Below are 26,780 nucleotides of genomic sequence, written 5' to 3'. Positions count from 1 at the left end.
TTTTCACTAGATGTTGTGTCAGCGATCCCTTTATCTTTATCTTGAATCATGAGTCCTTTAATTCCATTAGGTGTTTTTTTCCTTCTCACATCTATATCTTAATGAACCCTTTTACTTCATTAGGTGTCTCTTGTTTTTCTTCATATCTCTATTTCATTTTTCTCTTATAATTTTTTCCTCTCATGACCTATAATATTTATAGACATATTTTTATTATAATTACATATAAAATTAGGATATATTCTATATATAATATTTCTTTTTACAAAAGAAATATATTTTAAATAGGAATTTGAGAGACATTTTCAACAATCTCCGTCTTGAATCAAATTCCATTAAGTCAATTTTTCAATCTCTCCATGATTTCTGATTTTCTTGTGCACGATGTCACTCTCCCATGTGTCACGGTTCGTTCGTGCACCACCTTCTTATTGCACACAACAATCTTCTTGTTTGTTGTATCACATTTTGATGATAGAATAATTGACTCCCCCTTAACCAAAATTTCTTTGAAATTAATTGAGTTCAGGATTAAAATTACATTTTTTTTTCCTTTCTAAATATAGGTATTTTAAAAAAGGAAAAATGGGATAAGGTTGGAGACTCAAAATTCGCCTTTACTTTCTTGGTATTCATGACTAATTAGAGGAATACTATGAAGGGTACTACAATATGTCACTATACATTTTCAATAGGTAACTTGACCTTAAAATTCAATTTTTTTATAAACTTGTCTTTTTAAAATAAGTCTTCACACATAGTTTTATTTTTTTTATATTGTTTTCCCTTTAAAAATAAACTAAAATAAGTTATAACTCTAATTTAAAAAAAAAATCAATTTTTTCACAAATAAAAATAAATCTCCCTTTCAAACAGGAATACACAGTAAAAATGCAAGTCCACAAAGGTATAAAATATATGAAAATAATGGAAAACATATTATCAACCTTTTATTTCTTAAATTTAAAAAAAATTAAAATATATTTTATTTTACATTAGAAGACTAATTAACATTTTTTTATTGCAACGATAAGTACTCTTATTTTGACACCTCTATAAATTTAAAAACTAATAATTAATTGATGTTTGTATGCATGAAAATCATACATGTACACCCTTGTCACTAAAATGCCTTCTCTCCATACTTCTTTTCTTCTTTTAGTTGGACTCTTATTCATTATTCAAAATCAAAATAGACATTGAAGTTTCTCCAATTTCAGAAGGCAAGGGTGAGGAATTTTTATGTGGGTTTGTATAATGATCCTCTGGAGTTTGAACTTTTTTAATTTATTGTCTTTGCATCAAACACTGAAGTTTGAGGAGTGAAGTTTGACTCATTCCTCTCTTTTATGTTTTTAATAGTGATATGTTGAAAACCAGTTTCACTCAAAAAGGGTCCGCTACCTTATGTTTCCAAGTGAGTTTTCTTGTGTGATTTTCCTATTCCTTTATGGGAAATTTTGTGTTGTAAGAACATATCATTTTTGTTGCTGGGCTCTAGTTTTGATACTAATCTTCTTTTGTCGTGCTTCTAGTGTAGTTTTAGTTCTATTTTCAAGGCAATTGGAATCATGACATGACTGGCGTGAGAGAAGAAATATACACGAAGCTTATCATGCCTTTGGAAGGTCATTTGGCACCATTGGCAGCTAGGAATTAGATGAAAATACAGTGAATTCATCCACGGGAAGCAGCCCGGTGGATGGACGGCATGTCAAGTGAAGAAGAAAGGAGAATGGTGGTTCTGAATGAAGTTCGAATGCACTTTCAAAACCCCACTTGACTGTAAACTCATGCAAAATTGACCTATGCAATTTCGAATGCCCATACGAAACCACACGACAACTACATTTGTGCGAATCTTAGGCGGAGACTAATTCAAATGGCCATGCAAAACAAAAATGAAGATGCTCAAAAGGGGTGTAATGAGCTACACACTCTGCAAAAATGCATTCTAAGGCTGTTTTGGAGCCGTTGCAAAGGGGAGATGAGCGTGATCCATCCTACTCTATTTGCAATGCTTGGAAATCATTCTTAAGGCTACTATAGGGACATGGAGCCACGAGTGATTGAGCTTAACCTAGTTGAAGGTTGATCTACTGTTGTTAAAGGCTTGAAATGATTATATTTTAGAATTAATTGGTTAAAAGGGTTGAAAGAATAATCCTCATATTCATGAATTTATCTTTTTTTCATGTTTTTCTTTGAAGAGCAATTCATTTTTTACCTAAATATCTTTAATTATTTCAAGTATCTATAATATATTTTAAAATAAAATATTATTTTTATAAATAAATTAAAAAAAAACAATGAGGGTATTTTTGTTAACATATTAAAAAAAAAAAAAAGGTTAGATTCACAAAATTGGTTACCAATGATCCTTTTAATCCAATAACCCTATATTTTTATTGGAATTTAAAGGGTGAATAGGGGAAGGAATGAGGCAGCTCAATTGTGTTCTTTGTTTTGGAAGTTGAAACAAGGCATGAAAACTACTTTGAGCTATAAAAAAAAACATAATGATATAAAAAAAATATTTAAAAATTTTAAATATTAGAAACATCATATTATCTCAAGTTTTCAAAAACTTGAAATTAAATTTTAAAAAGATGAGATATATTCTATTATTTTTGTACTTAAAAAAACAAAACCAAAAACCTATATCCAACATTTAACAAAAAAATTTATTATTTTTTTAAAATCTAGTAATAATTTTGAGCTATAACTTGATAAGAGATCCAAACACCCGAAAAGCAAATTGAATAAACAGACTTGTAAAGCATTTCTAATAAAAGTGATAGCAATAGAAGTCATGCAAGATAAAATGGAATTCATCAAAAAAACCTTGGAAGGGGTTCTTACTCCATACCAAATAGTAATGGAAAGAGCGATGTAAAGCAACCAACTATAGTAGAAGCTAGAGTCTTTACAATTTTATTTTTTCTATCAGTCTTTGACAATTAGAAACTACACTTTCAATATCTAGCAACGATGGACAATATATGCCTCTAGACATGACTAGAAGCCTGAATAGAGGCAACATGCTTCAAAGCTTTCCCAAATGAACAACTCAAATCTCCATTAGATGTCCAAATTGTTCATACTTTCTTTTGTAAGGTCATATGGGATCATAGTTTCGCATGTCTAGCAACAATTTTAACTATTTTGTTTCTCCCAGGACTAATAGTGGCAACCATAATAGTCTTCATCAAGAACTCTTCTTAGACTCAAAGTTCAACATATACACCACACAGGCAACACAGCTTTTGTTTGGTGCACCGCACACCAAAAGGGTACCAAGTAAGCCAACAAAATCACTTCACTATTTAAGCTCCCAAAGAAATAGAACACATAAAAAAGAACTAACCAAACGAAACCAACATAAGAGGAAAAGTGCATGTATTCCCATAGAAGGATCTAGGAGAAAATACAAATAGTCAAAAATCCAACAACACTTAACTTTCTGATTGTTCCATGGGAAAATAAAACCATGTCTTTAGGTAAGAATGAGATTTTAAAATGTTAATGATCAATCTTATCTATTTTCATGACCAGGATCAGTGTCATCATGAATCAGAGCAAGTAAGAGTATGGCAGTGCCTTTTTTTAGTTCTTAGAGAGTACACATATCAGTAATAGGATAAAATCAGTTAAAAAGAATAAATCAATAAACATGTAATGTAACTGGAAAGTTCTCCCATCCACAGGCAAGCCAATGGACCACTTTTTCAGAGTCTTAGGTAGTCCCATTAATTGAAGAAAAATCATTCCCACCCCCTTCAACATTGGAACCAAGAGAAACAACACAGGGGCATTGCCCTTATGGATATGAACTTCCTCCATTAATCTCCTCAAGTTGCCCTGGATCAAGACCCATTTTCTTCCAAGGCCTCACTTCAATTCATCACAGTACTCAGTTGAGAAGGTGCTTAACTCTGGAGCATCTGATAAAGAATGGTTCCAGACAGAAAGGCCTGTGAAGAACCTTACTACTGCTTTCTGTTTCCACCATCACATTTTTACATCATCAGTAGTTCTTATTTCATACATTCAACAACCAATGTAAAAGCCTTGTAGCTTATGACTCCCATTGCTACCTAGTTTCACAAATATCTGGTAGCCAATTCTTTCAAAGGAATTGTGTGTCCTGCATCTTCAACACCTTTAGCCCGAAAGAAACTGTAAATGAATTAAGGTTTTCCCCTGGCAAGGGATTTCAGTTACCATCTAATGTCACAAACTTGCCATTGCCAACAAACATGCATAAAACCATCAATACGTGTTTGGACAATCACACATTTCCATTGAATCTTCTTCATTTGGCTTTTCTAACTTCATTTTAGTATAAATTTCAACCTTCTTCCTGCAATTGAGTATCCTGAGGCAGGGGCCTTTCCCAATCTGAAAACTCCATCCACAATTTACAATTGTAACTCCCGGTCACATGTAAGATGTCATCATGACTTCAACCGTTGCCGCCCTCCTCTTGCAACTTACCCTCCTCACAACCATCCATGTCCTGGAGTGTTGAATCACTGGAAAATAAACCATGGCGTCCCAAAACAACAAGATCAAGAAGCTTCCTCCTAGCATCATACACAGGATTTGGATCAATCAAACAACCCCTTTCATAAGCTTCTCTCAAAAAAACCGTATGCCTCTTTCCCTTGGTTGACAAATAAAACATCCCAGGATGGTCCAAAAACAAATCCCTTATATTCAAATCAATCCCAAACCATTTCCTAAAATGACTAATCTTCTCCACTTCCACCGTCTTCTCCACCGTCAAACTCAAAAATTCATGAACAATTGCAACTGCCCGTTTCTCCAACCCCATGATTCCAGACTTAGACTTCTTCTTCTCCCCCATTTCCTCATACGGCCCCACATACAGCAGCCTCTGCCACTCCTTAACCTTGGCCTTAAAGTTCTTCCCCAACCTCATTCCCGGAGGAAACCCATGCTTGAAACTAAACCGAAGTTCGAGTGGATCAACACTAGAACCACAATCCTCCTTACAACACTCCATAATCCTCCAATTCTCAACTGCAGCCCTCAAATTAACACTAGGAATTACACTTACAAGCTTCAACAAATGAGTATTCGGTTCATTGCCATCACAAAGCTTAAAAAGATGGGGGTTTTGCAATATTACCGAGTCCTCGAAATCATCAGGAAGGCCAAGCTCCCTCCAAACCTTGAAAATCGCTCGAAGCGGCAACGATCTCGCCACCGTGGACATGGACAGCAGCCGAACCAACCGGTCCACCACAATGGGCATCGAACCGCGTATTGCAGCCGCTTCTAGGCGGGAAATTTCGACTGCGGCGTCAGTCAATTTGCAGAAGGGCAGGGACTTGGATGGGTCATAGAAAACGTGGAAAATATGGGGGTATTTGCGGAGGAAGGAGGCGGCACCGCGGTTGAGGTGGAGTTTTTGGGAAAGATTGGAGAGGAATTGGAGGGAGACAGTGGGGTTTTTAGGGTTTGCAAGGATGAGGTCTTGAATGGCGATGACTTTGAGTAGGTTTTTGTAGTTGTCCATGAGCTTCTCGAATGTGGGATCTCTGGCTCTGGAGGCTACATATTGGACTGAGGTGGTTTTGAATCTGACGGATGTGGAGGGAGGATAAAGAAGAATGCGTTTGAAAATGTGGTGGGTGGCCATTGCTGTTTCTTCTTCCTTCGATTTGGCACTTCTAATAGTATGTCATATAAAAATTACTATTACTTTAAAAAAAAATTTTAAATATATTCAATTAAACATTTATTTTTAAAACACACGTATAAATAATTAAAATATTAAAAAATATTTATATCAAAAATATAAAATATTAAATTTATAAATTTGGGATATTTTTCATCCAATCTACTAACAGTACAAAACATATCATGCATGTAGAGGTATATGTGATGTCGATTTCACAATTAAATCTCTTATTTTAATACTATCTACATTTACCTTTTTTAGTGATGTAAACTTTTTTTTTTTTTTTTTGGCCGTCACCATCATTTTGAAGAGATGCTAAAATATCAATAATTTGATATTTAAAAATGATTTTTTTTTTCTTTCTAATAATAAATGTGTTGTTATTATATTAGATAAAAAATTGAAACTTAGATATGAATTTATTTTTTATAGTCAAACTTTTAGTTTTCTACTCATTATTATTTAAAATAAATTTTTAAACTAAAAATTTATTATGATAATTATAACATCTATAAAATATCAATAGTTTTTTTTTTTTTATCATTTCTAAATAATAAATTTATTATCATTTTGTTGAATAAAAACTAACATATGAATTTATTTTTTAATAAGCATTTGACTCTCTTTTTTTTCTAAGTCTATGTTTCAAATAAATTCTTTAAAGGTAATTTTGAATATCTCATTTGTAAAATATTAATAATTTAACATTTGAAGATAAATTGGAATTATTAATTTTTAATAATTGTAATGATTTGCATTATATCTCTTTCGTCATGTCAATGACTTTTTTTAATAAAAATATTAAAATCTCATTTTATTTATTATTAACAATCATTCGTGAAGGCAATTATTTTTAACTAAATGAGATTTTAGACTTGTTTTCATATATTCATTATTAAAAAAAAGTAGTTTAATAATAAATTGTTTATTTTAAAGAATTTATGAGTAATTTAAAATTAATTAAAATAATATCTAAAATGACATAATATACCAATAATTAAGTTAATATTATGATATTCATCAATAAATAATATTGAAAAATAAATATATCAAATATATTATCTCATAAAATACGATTATATTAATATATAATTTAGTGCAATAAACAAGAAAAGTATAAGAATGTCCTTTAGTTTCTTTAAATAAATTATTTTGTATTTTTTATTTTTATCATTTTAAAATTTCATTTTATTAACAATCATTGAGGAAGATAACTATATTTAACTAGATGAACTTTTAGAGTTGTTTTCATATATTCATTATTAAAAAAAGGTAGTTTAATGATAAATTATTTATTTTAAATAATTTATGAATAATTTAAAATTAATTAAAATAATATATAAAAAGACATAATATACCAATAATTGTGTTAATAATATGATATTCATCAATAAATAATATTTATATATCGATATATCAACTATATTATCTTATAAAATAGGATTATATTAATATGTAATATAGTATAGTAAATAATAATAGTATCAACAGGAGGGGCCTACGGCTGTGGGATCTCAGTGTATGTTGGCTTGGTATAAGTAGGCACAATATGAGGTGCCTTTGAGTACATGGACTCGGTACACATGGGCTCAGTAAAAACGCGGGAGAATTATGTTTTGGGCCCAGTTGGGCCCAAAAATTAATAAAAGATCCTCATAAGTTCCATATTTAAGCCCAACACCTAAAGAAAGTTTACAAATTGAAAAGAAGGATATGAAACATTCAATTTTCCAAAAATGCCCTTTATTGTCAAAAAGAAAAAGAAAACAACTAATTTCCTACTCTCTTTCATTCTTTTTTTCCCTCTCTCTTTCATCATTCACCTTGTCTTTTTCTCTCACATATTAATTGGTGGGACATGTAAATTAATTCTTTTATAGAAAAGTGTTACTATTTTCATCAATTATTTTTCTCCCAAAAACCATGCCTAATAAATTACATATTGGAAATCAATGGTTGAAAATGATTATTACTATATTTTTAAAGTAAATATTTTTTAAATACCTCATAATTTTTTTTTTTAAACTTACAAAATATATAATAAATATTTTTTAAACACCTTAAAAAATATTATTATTCTTTTTTATCCAATATATATATAAATATCTTTAAGGTTGTAGACAATTATTTAAATATTTTCTCTATTTTTTGGACAATACATTGATATTATCTTAATATATTATTTTGTAACATGATCATTTTTTAACTAATGGTGATAATTAATTTTTAATTGAATAATGTATTATAACTTAATAATTTGAAAAATATTCAAATGCCCTTTTAAATCTAAAATAGATGTGGACTTGACATGGTTTAAATTATTAAAGCATGATGTCATTAAGTTAAGCAAATGTATCATATTAAGAGATGTGTATGTAAATTATATCATAATTTTCTCTTTTTTTTATTTTTTTTCCTCGTACATGATATCTTTTGTATAAAGTTTTGTAGATGAAAAATAACAAAATCTTTTGTTATGTAAAGAGGCATAACAACACATTAAAATTGAAAAGGGAATATAATGGAACACAAATTAGATGAAAATCACTTTAAATAAGGATATAATAGAAAACATATAAATGTAAGAAAAAACAAATTTAGATGAAATTTAAAATAAAAAATCAAAGAAAATAAATTAAAAGTAATAATATAAAAATCGTAGAATCTTCAAAACTATAATTACAACAAAAAAATTATTTTAAATTAACTTGATAATTTAAATTAATGATTTTTTATAAAAAAAATTACAAATGTTACAAAGATAATTTTTTATCCTTTTTAATTCTATTTAAATATGATTTTTTTAATATCTACTAACATTATGTTTATAAAGGTAAAATAGTAAAAATATATATTTTATTCGGTTTACTTGTAATAAACACTTTAATTTTGGAATACTCTTTTATAGTTAGTGTAACACCCTTATATAATAGTGCAAATTTCATAAATAATTTATGGGTAACAAAGAAAATAAAGAAATGATTCAAAATTAACTAAAATCTTTCATAAATAGTAACATTGTACACCCTTGTACACTTAGTATATTTCCCTTGTACATTTAGTACATTTCCCTTGTACAGTTAGTGTAACATCATTGTACAATGGTGCAATATATCCCTCTTAAGTTGTATGTCCATGTAGGTATATTAATCTTATTTCTAATGGTTTGGCTAACAAAATGGTGGATGAATTAGGATTAAATTTTTTTTCCCCAAACATTATTATTAAGAAAAGTATCGAAATTTCCATGTGAAAGTTAAATAAATTGCATGACATAGGTATGCAATCTATGGGTGACAAGGAAAATGAAAAAGTGATTCAAAATCGATTAAATTTTTTTATAAATGGTAGTCTTGTACACCCTTGTACACTTAGTACATTTTCCTTGTACACTTAGTACATTTCCCTTGTACAATTAGTATAATACCATTGTACAATATATCTATCCTAAGTAATATGTCCATGTAGGTATGTTAACCATATTTCTAATGGTTTAACTAATAAAAGGATGGATGAATTAGGGTTAGTTTTTTTTTTTTCCCAAACATCATTATTGGGGAAAGTATCGGAATTTCCATATGGGAGTTAAATAAAGAGCATGACATGAGTATGCAATTTGTGGGTGACAAGGAAAATAAAGGAGTGGTTCAAAATAAATTGAAATCTTTTATAAATGGTAATCTTATACACTGCTTGTACACTTAGTACATTTCCCTTATATAGTTAGTAAATACTCTTATATAGTGATACAAATTTCATATTCCCGTAGTCCATATATGTCTATATTTGTATTAAATATGATTCTAGTAGTTTGATTAAAAAAATAATGAAAAACTTCAATCCAATTTTTTTATGAACATATTACATTTTTGTGAAAAAAAATATACAATTGATCAATTCCTTTATTTAATTGTGAACATATTATATTTTAAAAATAAAAAAGAATAATTAATAAATGAAATTTAATTCTTTTTATTATCTTAGTATTAAACAAGGTCTTCAATTTTCATTTTTAAAAATATTTTTCATTTTTTTAATTAAATGTATTTTCAAAAAGAGACAATATAGAAAATAAAAATAATTTTAAAAAATAAAAAAATAATAAAAACTAGAAAAAATATTTTAAAACCAAACTCAAACATAATCTATATAATTTTTAACTACTTGTTTTTATTTAAAATGAATAAACATATCATTTAACCCTTTTGTATGAGAAAAAAATCAATCTCTACTATACTATGTATTGATATAATCCATTTCTAAATATGAAAACATTTTAGTTGGATATTTAAAATAAAAACTCTTCATCTATCCTCTTTCTCTCTTTTTCTTTTTTCTCATTTCAATAAATTTTCAATTAATTCAAATCATTAAAAAAATTCCTTAATAAACAAATTTGGAACATTCATATAACTTATTACAAAAGTCTATGTTCAAAAAATTATTAAACTATGGAAAGAAAAAGATTAAAAAAAAAAACTTTAAACTTTTTATTTTATAATAATAAAAAAAATAAACTTTAAAATACTTTTTAGTATAAAAGAAAAAAATAGTAAATATATATATTTTAAATAGTGTTTTAATCATTAAATTATTTACTTATAAAATGTAAAAAATAATTTTTATTCATTTAAATTAATATTTTTTTCAAAAGTATGTTCCAAAATAATTTTTGAATCATTAATATAATTTTTATTTATTTATAATTTTAAAATATAAAATAATGTTGATTTTTCAATTATTTTTAAAGGAGTTTAAAAAATAATAAAAAAATAAAAAAATGATTAAATAAAGGAGAATTTTATGGATGGGGCATGTAAAGAGTGGTGGTATAAAGACAAAATGATGGGTGTAAGTAAAAAGGGGTATTTTTGTCTATTCCAACCTTATATCCTTATAATCAATTACAGGTGTTTGGAGGATCTTTTATTAATTTTTGGGCCCAGCAATTCTCCCTAAAAACGCCCTCAACAAAATGCTCTACCTCTGTTTGAGCGCCCTATGCAGTACGGTGCTCAGTTTGAAGCGGAGGTATCTCAAAGTTAGGGCCAACCTCCTGGTTGCCTTGCTGACCCTCAATACCCTAGTTATTTTCAAGGATGAAAATATCGATAATCATGGATATATCGGTACTTTGATTTTACGGATATATTAGATATATCGGAGATATATTGACGGATATTTTGAAAAATATCGGTAAGCTTAAAATTGTTAAAAATTCACGAAAATGTAAAGAAAACCTTATAATAATATAATTAGAAATATAATAGACATTTTAAAGTTATTTTATTGAAAAATTTGATATATGTATAACATGATTTATCATATTTGATAATAATATCGTATGCATCGATAAAAATATGAATTTTATAAGTATATATTTATTATTAAATTACATCTAATATTATAATATTTGATTATAATATGTCTAATTTTAAAATATATATTAATATTAAAATTATGATCCATCAAATTCAATTGTATTAAACAATATAAAATAAATTATGATATATATAAATTTTTAATATTTAATTAATTATTAATGATATTAAAAACATTATGAAGAAAATTATATAATTTTTATATTTTTGGTAATCAATTAAAAGAAAATTTTGCATTTAATTATAAAATAATTATAATTAATTTGCTCTTTAAAACATTCTTTTAATATTTTCTATATATAATGAGTTTAAGTATATATAAATTTAGTGTACAATATATAATAAGGGCAAGTTTGCCCAGATGGTAAATGGAGTGAATCCCAGACCAAAAGGTTCAAATCCCCTCAGAAGCAAAAGGGGAAGGCATTGTAGCACATTGACTTTACTATCGAGATATCGTCGGACCGATACCCTCCGATACTCCTCCTTGGTTATCTTGACCACCGATACTCCTCTACCCTAAAAGGTGGAGGTGCCACTACTCTATCCACCTTTCTAATCTTAGAGCCATCTGTTGGCTTCTCAGACTTCATGTGACCCATAGAGAAAGTATTGTTGTTGAGTTTTTATTTAAGTTCCTAGATGAATTGAGGTCGAACACCAATATAAGAAGACAAAGAAAATAATACTAGAAATCAAAACAAAACAAGCAGGATTTACGTGGTTTAGATCCAAGATTGAATCTTACATCCACATATCAAGATAACCTCCTAAAATCCACTAAGATTGAACCATTTTACACCCTCAAAAATCTTTGAGAATGATCAAGCTCTCATTACAGTATAGTGAAAAAGACTCACACTTTGAAATCTCAAATCATGAGGGACCAATTGCAAAAAGTGAAGAAGTTATGTAAAGACAATTTTAAAAATAGAATTTAAAACCTGTACATTCTGATTTTGACTTACCTTCAAGGGAGAATTGTGTTTTGGGCCCAGCTGGGCCCAAAAATTAATAAAAGATCCTCCAAACACCTATAATTGATTGTAAGGATATAAGGTTGGAATAGACAAAAATACCCCTTTTTACTTACACCCATCATTTTGTCTTTATACCACCACTCTTTACATTTATACCACCACTCTTTACATGCCCCATCCATAAAATTCTCATTTATTTAATTATTTTTTAAACTCCTTTAAAAATAATTGAAAAATCAACATTATTTTCTATTTTTAAATTATAAATAAATAAAAATTATATTAATGATTCAAAAATTATTTTGGAACATACTTTTGGAAAAAATATTAATTTAAATGAATAAAAATTATTTTTTACATTTTACAAGTAAATAATTTAATGATTAAAACACTATTTAAAATAAATATATTTACTATTTTTTTTTCTTTTATACTAAAAAGTATTTTAAAGTTTATTTTTTTTATTATTATAAAATAAAAAGTTTAAAGTTTTTTTTTTAATCTTTTTCTTTCCATAGTTTAATAATTTTTTGAATATAGACTTTTGTAATAAGTTATATGAATGTTCCAAATTTGTTTATTAAGGAATTTTTTTAATGATTTGAATTAATTGAAAATTTATTGAAATGAGAAAAAAGAAAAAGAGAGAAAGAGGATAGATGAAGAGTTTTTATTTTAAATATCCAACTAAAATGTTTTCGTATATAGAAATGGATTATATCAATACATAGTATAGTAGAGATTGATTTTTTTCTCATACAAAAGGGTTAAATGATATGTTTACTCATTTTAAATAAAAACAAGTAGTTAAAAACTATATAGATTATGTTTGAGATTGGTTTTAAAATATTTTTTCTAGTTTTTATTATTTTTTTATTTTTAAAAATTATTTTTATTTTCTATATTGTCTCTTTTTGAAAATACATTTAATTAAAAAAATGAAAAATATTTTTAAAAATGAAAATTGAAAACCTTGTTTAATACTAAGATAATAAAAAGAATTAAATTTCATTTATTAATTATTCTTTTTTATTTTTAAAATATAATATGTTCACAATTAAATAAAGGAATTGGTCAATTGTATATTTTTTTTCACAAAAATGTAATATGTTCATAAAAAAATTGGATTGAAGTTTTTCATCATTTTTTTAATCAAACTACTAGAATCATGTTTAATACAAATATAGGCATATATGCACTACGGGAATATGAAATTTGTGTCACTATATAAGAGTATGTATAAGGGAAATGTACTAAGTGTACAAGCAGTGTATAAGATTACCATTTATAAAAGATTTCAATCTATTTTGAACCACTCCTTTACTTTCCTTGTCACCCACAAATTGCATACTCATGTCATGCACTTTATTTAACTCCCATATGGAAATTTCAATACTTTCCCCAATAATGATGTTTGGGAAAAAAAAAAAAACTAACCCTAATTCATCCATCCTTTTATTAGTTAAACCATTAGAAATATGGTTAACATACCTACATGGACATATTACTTAGGATAAATATATTATACAATGGTATTACACTAATTGTACAAGGGAAATGTACTAAGTGTACAAGGAAAATGTACTAAGTGTACAAGAGTGTACAAGACTACCATCTATAAAAAAATTTAATCGATTTTGAATCACTTTTTCATTTTCCTTGTCACCCATAGATTGCATACCTATGTCATGCAATTTATTTAACTTTCACATGGAAATTTCGATACTTTTCTTAGTAATAATGTTTGGGGAAAAAAAATTTAATCCTAATTCATCCACTATTTTGTTAGCCAAACCATTAGAAATAAGATTAATATACTTACATGGACACACAACTTAAGAGGGATATATTGCACCATTGTACAATGATGTTACACTAACTGTACAAGGGAAATGTACTAAATGTACAAGGGAAATATACTAAGTGTACAAGGGTGTACAAGGTTACCATTTGTGAAAAATTTTAGTTAATTTTGAATCATTTCTTTATTTTATTTGTTACCCATAAATTATTTATGAAATTTGCACTATTATATAAGGGTGTTACATTAACTATAAAAGAGTATTCCAAAATTAAAGTGTTTATTACAAGTAAACCGAATAAAATATATATTTTTATTATTTTACCTTTATAAACATAATGTTAGAAGATATTAAAAAAATCATATTTAAATAGAATTAAAAAGGATAAAAAATTATCTTTGTAACATTTGTAATTTTTTTTATAAAAAATCATTAATTTAAATTATCAAGTTAATTTAAAATAATTTTTTTGTTGTAATTATAGTTTTGAAGATTCTACAATTTTTATATTATTACTTTTAATTTATTTTCTTTGATTTTTATTTTAAATTTCATCTAAACTTGTTTTTTCTTACATTTATATGTTTTCTATTATATCCTTATTTAAAGTGATTTTCATTTAATTTGTGTTCCATTATATTCTCTTTTCAATTTTAATGTGTTGTTATGCCTCTTTACATAACAAAAGATTTTGTTATTTTTCATCTACAAAACTTTATACAAAAGATATCATGTATGAGGAAAAAAAATAAAAAAAAAAGAGAAAATTATGATATAATTTACATACACATCTCTTAATATGATACATTTGCTTAACTTAATGACATCATGATTTAATAATTTAAACCATATCAAGTCCACATCTATTTTAGATTTAAAAGGACATTTGAATATTTTTCAAATTATTAAGTTATAATACATTATTCAATTAAAAATTAATTATCATCATTAGTTAAAAAATGATCATGTTACAAAATAATATATTAAGATAATATCAATGTATTGTCCAAAAAATAATATATTTTTTAAGGTGTTTAAAAAATATTTATTATATATTTTGTAAGTTTAAAAAAAATTATGAGGTATTTAAAAAATATTTACTTTAAAAATATAGTAATAATCATTTTCAACCATTGATTTCCAATATTTAATTTATTAGGCATGGTTTTTGGGAGAAAAATAATTGATGAAAATAGTAACACTTTTCTATAAAAGAATTAATTTACATGTCCCACCAATTAATATGTGAGAGAAAAAGACAAGGTGAATGATGAAAGAGAGAGGGAAAAAAAGAATGAAAGAGAGTAGGAAAGTTAGTTGTTTTCTTTTTCTTTTTGACAATAAAGGGCATTTTCGGAAAATTGAATGTTTCATATCCTTCTTTTCAATTTGTAAACTTTCTTTAGGTGTTGGGCTTAAATATGGAACTTATGAGGATCTTTTATTAATTTTTGGGCCCAGCTGGGCCCAAAACACAATTCTCCCTACCTTCAAAAGACAATAAATAACCTTTAAAAATTATTTTAAAATTTAAAATATAACTCATATCTTAAATATTAGAAAATTTTTAAATAAAATGATAAATATTGAACGATTTTATTAATTAGGCGTTTTTTCTATTAATTAATTTTTTGTTGGTATTTTCAAAAAAAAAAAAAAAACAAAGAAAAAAAGAAAAAGAAAGGTTATCATAAATCGGTGCAAGGAAATTCCCATTCTTGATCGAAGAAAAGGTACCCTAACAAACCAAACAACCCCCATAGGGAGGTATTTGATAATTGATATTCTTGTTGAATTCCATCGTCCAATACGATCAAACCTCCCCATAGGCAGGTATTTGATATTCTCCATCATTTCCAATCTGCTCGTATCTGTTGAACGAACTGGTGTTAGGGTTTACAGCTACGCACCGCAGATTCGGGAATTGTAGGTAAAGAGGCATGGCGAACCAAGGCGCCAAGAAGCGTAAGGAGGAGAACAGTCGCCACATGACTAAGCTTCTTCGCCTCATCATCGCCTGTAATGTACGCTTTCTCTTCTTATAATTTCCCTATCTACTCCTAATTCATATGTTTGGTCTCTGAGAAAACTGAGAATAAGAAAAAAAATTTGTTTAATTTTTATGTTTTTATGTTTTTATGTTTCGTTGGCTTGCTTTCAGTTTAATTACTTCAAATTGTTTGCTATATTTGGTACCAGTCAGTGAGGAATTTGGTTTCTCCGCCCAAGCAATGAAAAGTACAGAAAATTTCCTTATGTTTTCACGGCAACCAGATGAAAGCTTGGAAAATGGAGTAAAAGGAAAACAATTTGTTGAATGTTCAGGAAAAAATAGAAAATAAAATCAAGTAAATTGGGCTAAAAAGATGTATTAAGCTCCAGTGGGCGGAATTTTTTGTTTTCGCAGTTCCCGGAATTGGGAAACCATTTTCAACAGTAAAAGAGGAGAACCCAAGATTCAAAGTTGTGATTTTGCTTATGTTCTTATGTTTTCTCTGAAAGCAAACCAAGTTCTAAGATGATTCCTCTTTCTTCTGGTGGGTTGGGGTGTTGGCTTGTTATATAATTTCTATGTTCATTGTGGTGCTACTGCCACTATTAATAATATCACTATACTGCCTATATGGATTTTTTATTTCTACTCTGTTTCCATGCATTGCAGATGAAGTGTGTTAGGTTCCTTATTGAAATGATGGTAGGGTTGGGTGGAAAATAATGACCTTTATAGGTGACTTTTGTCAAAATGGTAACATAAAGGTTTTCATCTAGAGTTTACCGCCAAGATGAACTATGTTGGGTCACATGGCCCTTTTTTTTTTTATAATCAAGGAACCTTCCATGGCTAAGCCCTTAGGACTCTCCTTGTGGCCTTAAAACTCCAATTGTTTGCTATCCCTGTAATTAGGACTGGGCATAATTCTGCTAAATGGTTTGCATTTTGCTCCTTAACTTAATTCGCTTGTTATTCCTTATGTTGTATCATCTAGGTCTGTTTTTGTTTTAAGGCATTATGTTTATGGCTTGAATTGTGATCATTTAGGTTATATATGTGTTGGTGAGGATGCTGTTCTTCTATTCCACCTTCACCTGGAAGCATTGGATTGGCCTGTTGTTGACCACTGCAGCCTATGTGATCCCCTATCGGCAACTTGCCTCAATGGCAAAACCTGCCTATCATGATGATGGGGAGCTTTTGGATGGAGGATTTGACATGAGTACTGGTGGAGTTTGTGGGTATGTCTTCCTCCTGTTATTCTCTATTTGATTCTTTCCAATTTTTTATGCTTTTTATGCCTTCCCTATGTTGGTATTTCATGAGGACCATTGTTAATGTGAATCATCATTATTGCTAGCTTAAAAAATGAAGCTTTTGAAAAAAAATCATGGGTATTGTGCTTGCTAGAGCAGGGAATAGGGGACAAATTTGATGATCAAGTTTCTGCACACACACACTAAGGAAGGATCAAGATTTAGAATCTTTCTGCTGCTAGTTTGTTCAGAATAGAACCTATCATGCTGGATGTTAGAATTGTGGAAGCTGGATATTTTGCTCAATTGTGCAAGCGGGTACATGAATCCAATTCATTATTTTGTGTTCCCTTTTCAGATTGTTTAACCACCAAGGTCATTTTAGATGCTATATTCTGAAGCCACATTGACCTGATGCCATTAGAAGTTTTTGCTGGTTCTTATATGGATGTGTCCATTGAATGCATGGTACAGTACTTGCACATTGTCATATTTGGTTGAGGGGTATGACACTTGTGCAAAGTGCCAAAGGACATCTAATGGTATCTCATCAAGGTTGATGAAATCTATGCCAGAGCACCAGTCAATAGCTTGAACCTCCTATTGAGTTCCTAACTCATGCACGTGCACACATATGCATCGATAGGATATTTGGATTTTAGAATAGTCCAAGGAAAATGTGCTTTTTGTTGTCTTTTAGTCCTGAACTTTAAGTATAGGAATACTTGGTTTCAAACTTGAGTTTAGGTGACATTTTTCATGATCCTTGGAAGGGAATTAGTACTGAAACGTTAATCTGATCCATGGTTTCAAATGTTGTTCATGATAATGGATTCAGAGTCATATGGGACTCAATTTATTCTGACAAAGTCAAATGAGATTGGGTTGACTTTAATGTCAAATCCATTACTGCAGATTGTAGTTGTTATTTATATTTCACAACCACATCAGCCACAGATTGTTGGAAATAATTCCTTGTATAACTAGTAGCCTAGCATTTTGTTATTAGCATATTTAGATAAATAAATGTTCATAAGGATCCTATCAAATGTTGATATCATTTAAAAACAGTTACTTTGAATTTCATGATTGGTTTTGTCATGAAGTTATAGCTAAATGGCTAAAGCATCTTCTACAAAATTGCAAGTCAATAATTGGCATCATGGAAGTAAATTTATATATTTCTCTGTTCAAATTTTATTTATTAATGTCCAAGCGGTATGAGACATTTGATAGTTGCCATTATATTTGTGTGATAATTTTTTTTTTCTCATCCTTGTGACCAATATAAAGTTGGTCTAACATGAATTATCGAATAACATCCAGGTGCTTGCCATAGAAAGCCGATCACATTCTTGCCTTCTAGTCTTATTGCTAATTAAACTACTGCAACTTTTTAATGTGGTTGAGTTGCCTTGCTGTTAGGTTACATGTATGATTCCCTCTGCATCTATAAATTTGGCAACTATATACTAAGTGCATTGTCAACATTCCTGGATTATCTTGGCTTAAAATGCAGGCTTGATAGTTATGATCATTTAAAACTGAAGCTGATATTTTCTAATTTTTTGTGAACTTAGATTATACGTGAGTTTCTTCTCTATCTTTGATATGTAGTGGCATTGGTTTTAGGCTTTACTTATACTATAGACTATAGTGGATGTTTATACTTGAAACCATAGTTCTCTCTTGCTCAGATATGCCTTGTGAAGAAGACTTGTCCTTTTTCTGGCAAACTCTTCCTGGCAAACTCTTCTGGAGTTCATCTCTTGGTGAAATGAGAGGAATATGGAAACTAACCATCTCAGATATGATACGTAAATCAAGAAAATGACATACATGTTAATTGGCAGCCTGATCTTATGTTTTTTCACAGCCCAAGTTCTGAAACGGGATCAAAATGTGTATAACTTTCTTCCCTACCTGTAGGTGAAATTAATTCTTTCTTTTGAGTTCATGTTCTTCAAAGTAGTTATAATTTGATGGTGGATAAGTGGATTTTTTTTCCTACATTTTAAATTTGCATCACAGAGAAACCTTGGATAATCTCAATGAAAACCATGTTCTATACTCTTATTTGAATGACATCAGACTACCCCAATTACCTTATTGAAGTTCATTATAAACTAGGCTTTTGTCGTAATGCTATTGCCTGATCAGATTCAGTCTCTAAGCTCATCCAGAAACAAATTGCTGGAGCAGCAGCTGCTGCTAAGCATTTCCTTCAACAAATAAAAGGAGTTCTATAATAAATTTTCTAGAACTGTTCTTAGGCAAGTGGAGACTTTTTCCATCTTTGGTTTAATATGATATGGAAAAAGGTAGTGATTGTTTGAGATAGTTTTTTTTTAACTCTATTTTGTTTTTTGGATATCAATCTTTGGTTGAGATCTAGTTTTCCTTTCCTAGATAAATTGGATTCTACTATTTTGCAATTCCAAAATTCTGGGAAGACCCTGTCATGAATTGATTTAAAATACTAAAACTGGGTACTTTTTGTAGTATTTTCCCCTCAAGTCCTGGGGTTCCAAGTTCACATGAATGATTAGGTTAATTTTCCCTATTAGGCTTATTCAACATTGCATAGTTCAGTATGCATTCTCTAATCTACTGTTCACATGAGTGATGGGGTTCATTTTCCATATTAGGCATTTATTCAACATAGTTAAATATATATTCTTTAGTCTTCTGTCTACGTTATAATTGGTTTCTATCAATACAAACTGTTAATTTTTCACGTAATCCATAAAACCAAATCTTACTTCTGAGTTGGTTGTCTTGCAGTTATTTACATGATGTAATCTACATTACAAGCTTTGTGCAAATCATGTCCATCATCTCTGAAAAGTTTTGGTACACGTATCTGGTGGTAAGATCCATTCCTGATTTTTGTTTGGAAACATGCACTCACAATGCACATGATGGCACCTTGTAGTCATGCATGTGGATTGAAGGTCAAGTAATGGAGAACATGTATAAATGTTAAGCTTTGGAATTTCTTGATGAAAGAGATTATTAAAATATAGATGAAATTCAGAAGAGGGAAAGGATTGATTTATAATAAAAATTGTTATCATTTGAAGGATGTTAATCCTTCCGTTGTATTTGGTTTGAGCCATCCACTTGACATCATCTAGTGGTCCTTGAGAATAAAAGTCTTGATGGTCTTTAAACCTGATTATATTGATTTTATTATTAATATTATTGCTACCACAAGAAAGAAAATTCTCATCTTAGATGTGATGGTGGCCCAATCTTATTATATCTAAAAATCAATTAGTAGTCTTTCATGTGTGTGTGTGTGTGTACCACATGACCACCCCAACCCCTTGCCACTTAAGCCAGGTACCAAGGGCAAGGGTAGCTTTTAATATATCATAACATTATTGCCCAATTGCTCTTTCTTTTCTTGGAAAGATATGGATGGTAATAAAAGATGGGAAAATCATCCTTTTAAAATTGCTGGTATCTTAGAACAGATTTGACTCATTAGTGTTGATTTATTAGGTGTTGCTACGTCATGGTGAGCATTGCTTGATCAAATAAGCAATATGGCGAAACCTTCTGAGTTCAGTCGTTGAATTGTGTTTTTTGGCCTAGTTCCATGCATGCCATTGAACAACTGCACATTTTTACGTATGTATGTAAAAATATTTGCAGATTGATAAATTGTGCCAATGTCTATGATGCATGTCATCTTCTATTTGTCATTAAAAAAGGGAAAAAAAAAAAGATACAGATAAAGAAAAAATGGTTTATTAGAGAGATTGCAGATGAGTTGCTAAAGTGAAAAGGTGGGACAGTAGGTGCACAACTAAACTTTCTTACCTGCTGCTTTCCAGATACCAGCATTTGCAGGCTACAAGATTTTTCGTCTAACCAGGGGATTTTTGTCACAAAGTTCGGAGGTACCTGTCACCCTTATTCTTCTTTTACGTCATTTGGAGGCTAGGCAAAGCATAATATATAGTTGTTATAGTTAGTTACTTGTGTGAATTATGTTCCACAGGGAGCCACGGAAGATGAGAAGACTCGCAAGAAGAGAGAGAAAATGGAGAGGAAGGCTTCAAAAGTCAAAATCATGAAGACAAGGACTAGATAGGTCACCTATGAATGAGAAGACCAGTTTTGGGTGATACCTAATTAGCTTCAGTTTGACAATGAATGCCTTGAAGCCCGAGTTTTGAATGTGAGTTTCATGATCTGGTTGAGCAGAACAGAGGAAATGTACACTATTTTGATAGATAAAGAAGGCATTTCATGTAAATTTGGATCATTTAGTTCATTTGCACTATACTTCTAATTTTTTCCAGTGAATGCTCGGAGTGGGTGCTGGTTCAAGGCTCTCGAATGAGGTTGGCTTAAAACTTTGATTGAATTTTGTGCTTGTAGTGCCTCCAATAACGTCATTATATCACTACTAGCTGAACTACACATTTGTCCCTATGTGCCCCTCAAACTGCCATTCTTTTTCTTTTTGCATGTTTCTCATAGTCGGGAATTATAGTATGAGTCCGTACAGTCTCCTCTCAAACAAGTTATTCTTCTTAGATGATATGTTTGTTGTAAAATCTTATGCATTCTTACATCGCCTGTCCTAACATGAATTCCATCTTTTTAAATCATTGCTGGGAATAATTGCTACTTTGGGAAACAAAAGCAAGTTCTTATCAAATCAGTTATTTGTGAACATGGAACAGTGCATTGTCTATCATATTCCATTTTTTATATTTTTTTTTTATCAAAAATAATAATTTCCTCGAATACTAAATATATTTGATGGTTATTACTGTGCCTCATGTTTTAAAATAGAAAATAATTATATTTCCATATGTAAAAGAATTCTACAAATTTTCAATAATTTTAGAAATTTTCTTGATGTTCATATATTATTGATGTTTGAAAATAGTAAAAAAATAAAAATTAGCAAACTTATAAATCTAGGAAAACTTAGTTGCAGTCTTTCGGATGGTCCTGGAGGTACTTCTGAGATATGATGGGCTTCATTGAATCATCAGATTCTACTTACTAACAGGAGAATTGAGTCAAAAATATTTACATTCATGCATCCCTCTCAAGTTCAGAGAGTACTAAGAGTATTACAGAACATTCGGAGCTCCCAAAACCCAAAAAGAGAGACTGCTATAGAGATGCCTTCACATAGGAGCAGCTCAAATTCAACAAAATTGAAGTGTAGAAAACAGCATATACATGATCTAGCAAACTAATTTATACAGCAACTAGTTGAAAGCATTAGTCCTTGGATACCATGGTTAATTTTGAGTTAAAAGAGTTGTTGAACAGGTTAAAGTTTCCGGTGTTCTGATCTGATAGAGATGCGCTTCCCTAGTCCTGAGCTGATGTCCGAGATTCAGATTGAATGTGAAGAAGACGAAGCCAAGGAAGATGTTTTTCATTCAGATGATTGATGAGAATCTGTAGGTGGCTCTGTAGTTTCTGGTGGTGATGGAACTGCAGCTTCATCCCTACGAGGAACAAAATTATTTAGAAAAAGATTGTGGCTGTAAAATATCAGGCCCTGAAAGGTTCATCATATATTGTCCATGGTGTCGATTCATGGTTGTGGGTATTTACTTCACATAAATGCATTAAAGAAAATATAAACGACTCTTATCACTAACCATAATACGAGACAGTTCAGAGATCCAATGCCCTGACTGGCCCGCAGATGGTCTTACACATGAATCCAACAAATCATTGAGGTGTCAATCCCAGTTTAACTAGCAAAAGCACACACATGCACAATTGATCTAATGGAAGAATAGAAAACAAAAATCAGGGGAGCAACAAATTGATTTGTCTTAAGGTATAGAGAAAATACAGATATCCACTATAGTAGTATAACTAACATTAACATTGACATCACCTGGGTGCTAATTTTCATGATAGGTCCCTCTTAAGAGGGAACAGAATGAATTGGCTCCGATGCCATGTAAACCAAATAAAAATAGAATTCCCAGAAAGGAAAACCCTATGGGATCATGTTATTATCTAAGATTTACATGGGACAAATAGCAGATTCACTAAAAGTATAAATATACCCTTTAAGTTCCCAATATTTACCACAACAAAAGTTGCTAATATTTGCAACTATAAGATATTGCACAATTTTCTTACAGACCCCTAATCTGATTTGGAACATGTTACAGACCCTTGTTACAATCAGTCAAGCCCATATTTCATCAACTTCCCATCCACTTTTGTGAGGATATTAGCACTAATGTTTGTAGACCATAACAGTCTAACCCAATCCAACCCACCCGAGCCATAGCCCTGGTTATCAACAGCGAGCCCCATAATTCATCAACTCCCCACAACTTTCTTTTTCTATTTGAAGATAAATGTCAATTTCTTAAATTGAAAGTCCAAAAGACTAAAGCTTTAACATAAATGTTAATTTCTTAAATAAAAAAAATTCAACATACAACATAAAACATGCATAAAATAGTACTCTGTCAAGCTCTGGTTTCCAAAACCTTAATCCATAATCAACCCACTTGTAGGTTGGTTGAGATTTCTTAACCCAAAGCATCTTTTTTGGATTGGGCTGGGCACAATCCATCCAAATTCCAGCCCCCTCACCACCCAAAACACAAGCAAAAATCCGCACAGGCACACACAGATACAACCATGTCCTTAGGCACGGATGCACACACACTCCCTCAATGCAAAATCATGAGTATTTTAATGCATTAGACAAATTGTCAGAAATATACTTGGAAAGATGTACACAAGGTTTATTTTCTTGCAAGAAATTTGTAATGTAGCTTTTAGCTAATGAAGGTCCAGGAGAAAATTAACATAGACAATAGTGTATCATGTACAATTATAAAGCATTAGCAGATCGACAGTATTATGATATTTCCTACTTAAAACTGCTACTCACCCTGTTAACTGCTCCAAATTATCAACAGCTTGTCTTAGCGCATGAAGAGACATTTTCTTTACCTGTTTTGTCGAGAGCAAAAATCAGGGGCCCGTCATAAAAAACAGATAGCAAAAGCACTTAAAAGTCTTAAACAACCACAGGTGTCACAAAGACACACATAGACACATGCACACCCTAGTGGTAGTATGCCAAAATTAGAGCTATTGACCTCAAGATTGGGTTAGTCTTACATCAACTCTAAACCATAAGATTTGATTCAAATGTAGGGATGATAAATGGATTGCTTAACTGGGTACACTTTGTCCAACCCATGTCCAGATGGAATGGTACACCTCCAAGGAGTAGGAGCAGAGATGGTACTTTAACCTGTGCCCCACATCAGATTTTGAACAAATTTAAGACCCAGTCACTCACCCCAGTCCATCCTGATACAAATATATTCTCACTTATTTCAATTATTGAGGGATTATCTAAAATATCAAATTACTCCAGGCAACTATTATATAACATAAGAGTGATGGTCCCACAAGGATGACTTGTCCTTAAGAATCGAACCAGATTATGATGGGAGAAATATAAAGAGGCCTCCATCTCTGTCCAGTTTCAAGTGGCACTAAGAAATTACCATCAACTACTAATTACTGACCATTAAATCCCACAACTGAAATATGATGGAAAGAGGACCTCCACCTCTTAGTAAAGAATCTAAAGATCCATCTTCTCTCCAGTTGTTTCACATTAGTGAGATTCAATGATATCCACTATATGAATGTGATGCCATATGTTTAACCTTTTTTCTCTGTTCAGGTCAAAATTTAAATAATTATTGTCCAAACAAATCCTCACCCATTTTACTTCAGTCAATTTTCCTGCATTCCCCCAGCCCTGTTTCTGGATTGGCTTTCGAATAAGTATACATTTTTTTTTTATCAGGAATCAATGGCTTTATCTCAGCCCATTACTTTTCTATTTAGATCACATAGATTTGGTGACCTGTCTTTGACATTGCATAATTCTGGCCAACATAATCTGTATATCTAAATCCAATGAAATTTCATATAGAACCATTTGAGGTGTGTAATCATGTAAGTGACAATGGTATTAGTATCTGCATTGATAATCATGACCAATGAATAGTTTAATTAAATATAGCAATATGGAAAACAGCTTGTGCAGACCAGGAGGAGAGGACGAAGTTCATCCACTATGCCATTAGATATATTACCAGTATCAGATTTGCATGAATTTTACTATTCCACCAGGCAACAACCTTGGCAGCAGATTCATTGTGGAGGCAAAATTCAGGTATCTTGAGGTTCATTCAATTTAAGTAGGAAAGTTCAGCCCCATGATTCAAGTAAAAGATTTGACTTGTTAAACTCAATTCTCATTGATAGCATGGAAGAACAGTTGGAGCTGAAGAATGATCTGGAACTTAAGTCATAACCTGCAAATGCCACTAGCAACCACCAATCAAATTTCTTCATCTAGGAAGCTACAGAAACCTCTACTCAACGAGGGTAGTATTGAGTTCTTCCACATTATTGTTTTTTCCATAGTAAACAGATTTAGAAGAAATCCTTGCAATCAACCTATTTTATCTCCAGGCAATAGGTGATACCATGCAGGTGCATGATGAGCACAAACCTACAGTTGGTCAACTAGTTGCTTTGGGTCTGTTTTCTTACACTATCTTGTAAAGATTATTAAGTTTGGAGTTCCTTAGGGTGACACTACCTCACTTTCTTAATTTCTTGAAGGTTTGGATCTGGTTATATTTTCAAATATCTAGAATGAGAGAAACCATTAAAATTTTTAAAGATTGGCATCTGTGAATAATATTATAGTTTCGTTTGCATCTCTTTCAGATTTTCATTTCAAATCTTGCATTTTCACAGATTTCTATCCTCTTTCTTTGAATCTTGAGTTGTAAAAGTATAGCACTGACATCACTCAGTGATCTAACTTATTCCTTAGTGATTCTCTTTAATAATCTATTCACATTATCTAAAATAAAAAGTTTATTTAGGATTACTTCCAGCTTAGGTTTTAAATACTTCAACTAGTAAATTTGAGCTCAACAACTAGTTTTATTGAAACTACAAAATGACAAGTCACTCAACTTTATAGCAGACACATTAAATTCATATCAGTATTTCATTCCATTTCTTAGCACTTACATAAGCTCAAGTAAAACCAATGTAGCGCTAGGAGAACCTATTGTCACCAAAATGGAATAAGAGACTTTCCTAGGTGTGAAAAGACAAAAGAATCAAGTAAACAAAAGAATTTTCTGGCTTGAATAAGGGAAATTCTGTTCAATCAAGAAGCTAGCTCCCCATTGAGCTGGGCACTAGTTAAGGCATGCTGCACAAGAGTACAAAGTTATGTGTCCATTTGTTTCCACATTAAAGTCAAGTTAATAATAATAACAATATTTTCACATTAAATTGTCAAACAATCATTCTATCGTTACTATAAATATATTCACATTTTGTTGAAGAATTATTTAATTCTAGCTGCTCCATTTTTTTAATCACAGATAAATAATTCATTCCATTGAATTGCACAAGAATATATAAAGAAGAATGAATTATCTTTCCCAAAGAACAAAATCTGGCCAACAAAAAGAAAGAACAATAAAATAGAAGCAAACATGGAAAGCTAGAAGTAAAAAATACAAAAATCCTCTCAGTGTAGGACAGCTCCAAAGCCAACAAGAAAAAAAGTAGTAACGGAAGATTAAAG

General features: G+C 30.3%; 3 protein-coding genes across 6 annotated transcripts in view; 1 reads left to right on the top strand and 2 right to left on the bottom strand.

The window, feature by feature from the left end:
- Window positions 1–3,382: 3,382 nt before the first annotated feature.
- LOC100261573 (protein ROOT PRIMORDIUM DEFECTIVE 1) lies at window positions 3,383–5,697 on the bottom strand. Its single transcript, XM_002264500.4, has one exon. It carries the CDS (start codon window positions 5,666–5,668, stop codon window positions 4,466–4,468), a length of 1,203 nt encoding a protein of 400 aa, XP_002264536.1. The 5' UTR covers window positions 5,669–5,697; the 3' UTR covers window positions 3,383–4,465.
- A 9,846-nt stretch (window positions 5,698–15,543) lies between these two features.
- LOC100854316 (uncharacterized) lies at window positions 15,544–21,566 on the top strand. Its single transcript, XM_003631788.4, has 5 exons — window positions 15,544–15,897; window positions 16,914–17,107; window positions 19,907–19,991; window positions 20,965–21,030; window positions 21,132–21,566. Exons 1-5 carry the CDS (start codon window positions 15,814–15,816, stop codon window positions 21,222–21,224), a joined length of 522 nt encoding a protein of 173 aa, XP_003631836.1. The 5' UTR covers window positions 15,544–15,813; the 3' UTR covers window positions 21,225–21,566.
- A 596-nt stretch (window positions 21,567–22,162) lies between these two features.
- Window positions 22,163–26,780, bottom strand: part of LOC100244450 (lysine-specific demethylase JMJ26) — a 68,112-nt gene continuing 63,494 nt past the window's right edge. For 2 of the 4 annotated variants that reach the window (XM_010650564.3, XM_010650563.3), the window contains exons 12-13: window positions 24,030–24,091; window positions 22,163–22,608 (exon numbers count right to left, since the gene is read on the bottom strand). In XM_010650564.3, coding sequence (XP_010648866.1) covers window positions 22,536–22,608; window positions 24,030–24,091 — 135 coding nt within the window. In that variant the 3' untranslated portion in view covers window positions 22,163–22,535. The remainder of the gene's footprint in view (window positions 22,609–24,029; window positions 24,092–26,780) is intronic. The other 2 variants (XR_009465489.1, XM_010650565.3) reach the window with 2 other exon arrangements.

The sequence above is a fragment of the Vitis vinifera genome, chromosome 4 (assembly GCF_030704535.1).
Source record: "Vitis vinifera cultivar Pinot Noir 40024 chromosome 4, ASM3070453v1".
In the NCBI taxonomy this organism is placed as follows: domain Eukaryota; kingdom Viridiplantae; phylum Streptophyta; class Magnoliopsida; order Vitales; family Vitaceae; genus Vitis; species Vitis vinifera.
This window is presented reverse-complemented; position numbering and strand designations above follow the sequence as displayed.